At 44.6% G+C, this 6731-nt stretch overlaps 1 protein-coding gene across 7 annotated transcripts; it reads left to right on the top strand.

Annotated features, from left to right (window-relative positions):
* Positions 1-543: 543 nt before the first annotated feature.
* On the top strand, positions 544-5984 carry LOC133895457 (kinesin-like protein KIN-7H). 7 transcript variants are annotated; one of them, XM_062335783.1, is made up of 14 exons: positions 544-683; positions 1275-1488; positions 1627-1716; positions 1815-1915; positions 2019-2132; positions 2237-2318; positions 2397-2464; positions 2542-2607; positions 2685-2809; positions 2909-3242; positions 3348-3464; positions 3549-4646; positions 4934-5241; positions 5345-5984. In XM_062335783.1, exons 2-14 carry the CDS (start codon positions 1287-1289, stop codon positions 5661-5663), a joined length of 3024 nt encoding a protein of 1007 aa, XP_062191767.1. In that variant the 5' UTR covers positions 544-683; positions 1275-1286; the 3' UTR covers positions 5664-5984. The 7 variants fall into 7 exon arrangements, with proteins under 7 accessions (XP_062191767.1, XP_062191766.1, XP_062191765.1 ...); XM_062335782.1 differs by having other exon boundaries at positions 4931-5241; XM_062335781.1 differs by having other exon boundaries at positions 4928-5241.
* Positions 5985-6731: the final 747 nt, after the last annotated feature.

Below are 6731 nucleotides of genomic sequence, written 5' to 3'. Positions count from 1 at the left end.
AAAAAAAAAATTGCGGGCAATCTCTATGGTTGTATTTTTGGCGCAACCTGTATGAGTGGCTTATTACCACTTGAAATTTGAATGGATGCAATTCAAAATTTGTCATTTGGGCCACATCAAGATGTGTAAAAAAACGGAAGTGCCACTGGATGGAACTGGTTTAGCACCACTAGAGGAATTTCGAAAATTTCGAAACAGAATAAAATATTTAATTTTAAAATTTTCTTTCACCGGCAGATAGATAGGACTCACGTAGCAGAAGATGAAAATGACAGAGATTTTAGCAAACTTTTGTGAATTTTGATCTTTTCGCCGATGACAAAAAAGATTTAAAATGAAACTGAAATCGGTGCTGCCGTACGTTCAAGGGGGACGAACACCAGCACATGACAGACAGACAAGTGGTCCCATACGAACTTTCGACGGGCCCACGTGCGCGCCTTGACCGCGATTGGCCGATGGCGTGTCCTGTCTGTTACGGGTAGAAAGGCCCCCGTACCCGCAAGAACAGCCACCGCCATTACCAATCCCACCCCACCCCCCCCTCCGGTCTTCCATCTTCCTCACCACAGCCGCAGAGAAGACGATGAAGCGAGGAGAAGAACACAAGTGAGGAGACGATAGGCTCGCCGTTCATTAGCCGGCCGTATCGCTCGACGTCTCTACGCCTCTCGCCGTCGCAGGTAATGCTGCCTATTGCTAATCTCGATCTCGTTGGCTCCACACCACGCGCAGATGCTATTAGTTGGTGAGCATTAAACAAATCAAGTCTTTGGCTTGGTTACCATCTTGTCTCCCTCCCCCATGTGAGGCGCGTAGATAATAAAAATTAAATCGGAGGAAGAGGCCAGAAGCGGGGACCATGGTCCGTCACGGCAGCACCGCAAGGCTCCAGCGCAGTCGCCGGCGGCGGCGACCCGATATAATGCTCTAGCAGAAATTAGCTGGTCAAAAAGTAGTGGTGGTAGTAGAAGTAGTAGTGCTGTTCATGTGCGAGTAAGAGCGCCTTGCGTAATTTGTCCTCGTTGCCTGTGTGGTGTCTCGCTGGATCGCCGTCCATTTCCATCCAGCGCCCGGTGGCACCCTGCTTTCGGCCGCGGGCACCTACCGCACGCGTCCGAAATTTGCCGTTTTCCAAGCCGTGGGGAAGCGTCGCTTTGTTGCAATGCCATTGCTCTTTGATTCGGAAGGAGAGAAAGGAGGATTTGGTTGCTGGCGAAATTGGTATAAAGAAAGGCGGAGGTTTTGATACTGTTCTTCGGTGGAGGGTGCAGGAGGAGAGAGCCATGGGGGCGGCGGGCGAGGAGGTGGCGGCGGCTTGGGAGAAGGCCGAGGCCGAGGAGAGGATAATGGTGTCCGTGCGCCTGAGGCCGCTCAACGGCAGGGAAACTGGGGACAGCTCCGACTGGGAGTGCATCAGCCCCACCACCATCATGTTCCGGAGCACCGTCCCCGAGCGCGCCATGTTCCCCACCGCCTACACCTACGGTGAGTAGTAGCAGCAAAGCTCAGTTGTTGCAGAATTGGGGGCAACAATGCTGCAGCTCAAAGAAGTTTCTTGATGTTTTTTAAGCATTTTATTGGCTGTCTATCACTCATTTTTTTCTTCTTTTTCGTCTCCATCAGATAGGGTGTTTGGACCCAGTTGCTCTACAAGGCAAGTCTACGAGGAAGGAGCGAAAGAAGTTGCTCTATCAGTTGTCAGTGGAATTAACTGTATGCACAGGAGGAATCAAGCTGTTTTCTTCCGTTTCTTTCGTTCTCGATGAACACGAGAGCTAATAAAGATTTGCACATGCATTTGTTCTCGACAGCAAGCATATTCGCTTATGGGCAAACAAGCAGTGGAAAGACTTACACAATGACTGGAGTAACAGAATATAGTTTGTTGGACATCTATGACTACATAGAAAAGGTGTGTGCACACTACAAACATTGTTCACTTCTATCTTTTTTTCAAACACTATTGTCGCATTGCATGTCTTTCTTTGCATTTGAATCCTTTCTCCGTGCTGCAGCATCCTGAAAGAGAGTTCATTTTGAAATTTTCGGCCATCGAGATATATAATGAAGCTGTGAGGGACCTTCTAAGCCATGACACGACACCTCTTAGACTTCTTGATGATCCAGAGGTGTTCTATTCTCCTTGACTTGAACTCACCATAATTTGTTATATTTTTCATCCCCTTATTTTCTATTCTCGATATTATTCATGTTGTTATTTGATTTCAAATAGAAAGGGACTACTGTAGAAAAACTCACTGAGGAAACTTTGAGGGACCATGATCATCTTAGGGACCTTCTTGCAGTATGTGAAGGTGTGGAGCTGAACTTGCTGGAAAAGAAAGCAGTGTCATTTTCCCAACTTATCTGATTCATTTGGTTTTGTGCTCCAGCTCAAAGGCAGATCGGAGAAACTGCTTTGAATGAAACAAGTTCTAGGTCCCATCAAATACTCAGATTGGTTGGTGCCTGTCATATACTGTATGTTTACATTATTCTTTCAGTAAAAGCTTCTGAACATATTCTGTTAATTGGCAGACAATTGAAAGTTCTGCTAGGCAGTATCTAGGAAGAGGCAACTCGAGCACCCTTGTGGCTTGTGTGGTACGAGATATCTTTCTATGTTTATAATTCTATAGTATGGAAAATTATGTGGCATTTAATTTTCTTCTTGTGGACAGAACTTCGTTGATCTAGCAGGAAGTGAGCGTGCATCTCAGACCGCCTCGGCTGGTATGAGGTTGAAAGAAGGCAGCCATATTAACCGAAGTCTTCTTACACTGGGAAAGATCATCCGTCAACTCAGGTTTGTTTTGTGTTACAACTTGATTCTTCCCATTTTGCATGCTCTTTGGCAACAATTTTTTTCATCTACTATAGTCTGAACTGTACGTTCCTGCTGCAGCAAGGGAAGAAACGGCCATATCCCCTACAGAGATTCAAAGCTAACCCGTATATTACAGTCCTCGCTGGGAGGCAATGCAAGAACAGCCATTATCTGCACAATGAGCCCTGCACACACTCATATCGAACAATCCAGGAACACTCTTCTGTTTGCGACCTGCGCAAAGGAGGTTGTTACAAATGCACAGGTCAATGTGGTGATGTCTGACAAAGCACTTGTGAAGCATCTACAGAGAGAACTTGCGAGATTAGAAAATGAGATGAAATTCCCTGAGTCTGCTTCTTGCATTAGTCATGCTGAGGCTTTGAGAGAGAAAGATGCACAAATTAAGAAGGTACTTCTCCTCGCTTCTAAGATTTTGTAGTCCTTGGAACATGTACTGCTAATTTGCGTAACCCCACAGTCTCTTATGCATGCACTCGTCTACCCCTTTTTTCAGCTTGAAAAGCAGCTGAAGGAATTGATGGAGGAAAGGGATACAGTTCAGTCTCAACTTAACTGTTTACTTAAAGGTGATGGCTATGACCATGGTGATGAGCGCACTGCAAAGCGATGGGTATTTTCTTTCCTGACATATACCTACGTCCCCTTATAATCATTTTATTGTGCAACATCTAATGAATTGACCTGCTTCTGATAGGATGACCATAGTCGGTCGTCAGAGTCCCTTGCACGAAATGTGTCTGAAGAGGCACTTTCTGTTGCTGATGCTTATGGCGTTGCTCATCAAGATCAAGATTATGCATCATTTCATGGATCATATGTCTTCAGTAGTGATCATAATGATTCAGCATTCCTCGGTGAAACAAGGGAGCTTCCTCGGCAAACATGGGATCAAAAGTTGATTTCACCTTGGCACCCATCCAGCGACCATAGCTCTGATGCCATAGAGCCATATCATATGGAGGAAGCTGCTTCAAGAACCACATCTGAAGTCTGTGAAGAGCATTGCAGGGAAGTCCAATGCATAGAGATACATGAGCGTGTAAGAAGCAGAAGCCACGAATTCAACCAATTACTGCCTGAGGACACCAATATCCAAACACCTGAAGTAGAGGTGATCTCCAAAGATGCAGTCCTGCAACCTGATGAACGCCAAGAGCTCGAATGCGTAACAAAGAAAATAGAAGATCGTATCAGATCGTATCCCAGCAAAGAGGAGCAACAAGCTGAGAATATAACAAACTTAGCGGAAGATTCTATCAAAATGCATCAATGTGAATCTAACGGCGTTACAGACAATGTTGTCAAACTATATACATGTGGTTCTAACCTTTCTTTTGACACCGGGAAACCTTACCCTCATGAATGTTTGAGTTTGAAGAGGTGCATACTGAGCTCCAAGGATCGTGCATTGGCTAGAAGTAAAAGCTGCAGGGCTAGCTTCATGGTGATTCCAAATAGTTGGTTTGATGATTCTGAGAACACCAGTAGGACACCGCCTGATGAAATCTTTAGGTATGCTCCCAGAAGGCTTGATAAGGTCAGGAGAAGCCTGTATGCCGAGAATGATGATTGCGAAAATGATGACAATTCATTGGACTGCTCCGCAGTTTCCTGTGAAGTAGCATCTGATGAAGTAGCCATGTACATGAGCACCAGTGATGAAGTAGCCAAGGAAATGAGCACCAGTGATGAAGAACAAGAAACTCTTGTCAATGACATCAGTTGTGTCATGGAGTTGAACGAGAATGCAGATAATCGCCATGAAGATCAACTTGAGGAATTTCAGGCACAGGTAATCATGGTAAGAGTTGACCCATGAATTTTCCTTACATTCGTGATAGCTCCAGGATCACACACAGTTCTTCTGGACAATGTACTTGATACTAGGTATCAGCATCCTGCTGTATACTTCTCTGCTATGTTTTTTCACTATGCTAACAATGGGAACTTGACAACACGGAATTGGCTGTCCTACCAGCTCAAAGATTGTAATTTGTAGTTGTTTTTACTTAACATATCGATTGGTTTAGCTTACCGAGCTGACTTTTAGTGACTTCATACATTTTATTGAAGCAGCAGACCGTTGGAGATGATGCTACAGCCGTGAGAACTGTCAAAGACGTTGGTGTAGATTCAGTACTGAGTACCATTGAATCTCCTCCTCAATCGACAGTTGATTTTAAGAAAAAGCAGCAACAAATTATCGAGTTGTGGCATGAATGCAATGTCTCCATAGTGCACAGAACTTACTTCTTCCTCCTCTTCAAGGGAGATCCAGCAGATAACATATACATGGAAGTGGAGCACAGGAGACTGTCCTTCATTAAGAGCTCATTCAGTGCCCAACCCACAGCAGAAGGCGGACTTAATTCTGCCATTGCATCAAGGTACACTCTTTCTTGTATGTTACAGTTATCAACTCAACACTTGGCTTTTGCATTGTCCTTAAAACCTATATGTGATCGAATTCTGGCATCGTTCCATTGGCAGCTTGAAGAATTTTCGCCGAGAAAGGGACATGCTCTATAAGCAGATGCTTAGGAAACTCTCCAATGGGGAGAAAGAGAGCATTTACAGTAAATGGGGAATCGATTTGAGCACTAAACAGCGAAGGTTACAGCTCTCCCGTCTCATCTGGACTCAGACTGACATGGAGCACATCAGAGAGAGTGCAGCTCTCGTCGCAAAGTTGATTGACCTTCTAGAGCCCGGGCAGGGCCTTAAGGAGATGTTTGGAATGAATTTCACACTGGCGCCACGCGCTGATCGGAGATCTTTCAGCCTGGTAGGCTCTTACTCCATGAAATGAACATTCTGGCAGAGATGGTACGGCGGAAATGACAAGGTGGTAGAAGAACACGTAGTGCAGGAGTTTGACTTGATTGGAGAGGAATACATGGCTCCCCATGATTGATTGATTTAACTGATGTGCTCACCTGTTTCGATGCTTGTTCATGTGTGTATGATTGATTTTTCCTGTGTATTTTCGCAGAAGCGAATCAAAAGCATCACAGTTCTGACTCTGTATGTATCGGTGTTTGTAACTTGGTGTGTCGATTTGAATCTTGGAAGGCTTGATCAATGCGTTCCAGAATTTAGGAGTAATGAACCAAATCCCATGATTCATTGCCGTGTGCTGTCTGCAAGCATCGGAATGTGCGCGTTTACATTTTTGTCAGTAAAAAGCCAGGAGCATGCAACTCCATCCCGAAGCTAAATTCTAATCTGAAACGCGGAAATTGAAGAGTTGAGGGTTCGAACAGAACATAGCAATTTCATGTGCGGAACAAGTTACTATACCGGCAGAGCTCTCACACCCGATCTCAAGAGTGCAATTAGTAGAAACTTTGTCAAAAGATAGTTTTTAGTTTTTATTTTCTAAAGTAATTCTATAGGAGTGATTTTCTAAAATAAACTAAATGGTACGAGTTGAAAAAAATCAGTTTATCTTGATTCACTTTCCCGTAAAATCACTTCATCTATAAAATTTTACCTTAAAAAACCAATAAAAAAATATTTTAAACCATATAATCATTTTCCATATATAATCATTTTCCTCACAAAATTTGGAGCACGTGAGCTCTACCTAATAGGCCCTGAGGCCTACACCTTTGTGGGCTTTTACGAATGGGCCCTATGGTACAACACAATGGAGGCCCACCATGTTGGCCGTTCCTGCTGCCTGGAGAGCACGTAGTACCAGCTCGTGCGGTACGAGCTGTACAACCTGTACCGGCAGCGCCAGCGGCGGACGGATTGCGAGTAGCCCATGGTTTCGTCGAGAAAGAGACCTCATGCTTGTCGAGTTCATCATTGACAAACACTGCACGTACAGCGAGCATGCAAAGGACGGAGACACAACCTGTTGCTCTCTGAG

This window comes from Phragmites australis, chromosome 16 (assembly GCF_958298935.1).
Source record: "Phragmites australis chromosome 16, lpPhrAust1.1, whole genome shotgun sequence".
In the NCBI taxonomy this organism is placed as follows: domain Eukaryota; kingdom Viridiplantae; phylum Streptophyta; class Magnoliopsida; order Poales; family Poaceae; genus Phragmites; species Phragmites australis.
The sequence above is the reverse complement of the archived record's forward strand: the minus strand, read 5'-3'. Positions and strand labels throughout refer to the sequence as shown.

Bases quoted from the DNA above. Each gene is read 5' to 3' on its own strand.
- LOC133895457 (XM_062335776.1), top strand. From the start codon at position 1,287: ATGGGGGCGGCGGGCGAGGAGGTGGCGGCGGCTTGGGAGAAGGCCGAG. The intron at 1,916-2,018 runs GTGTGTGCACAC...TCCGTGCTGCAG, and splicing joins TCTATGACTACATAGAAAAG to CATCCTGAAAGAGAGTTCAT. The intron at 2,465-2,541 runs GTTGGTGCCTGT...GTTAATTGGCAG, and splicing joins CCCATCAAATACTCAGATTG to ACAATTGAAAGTTCTGCTAG.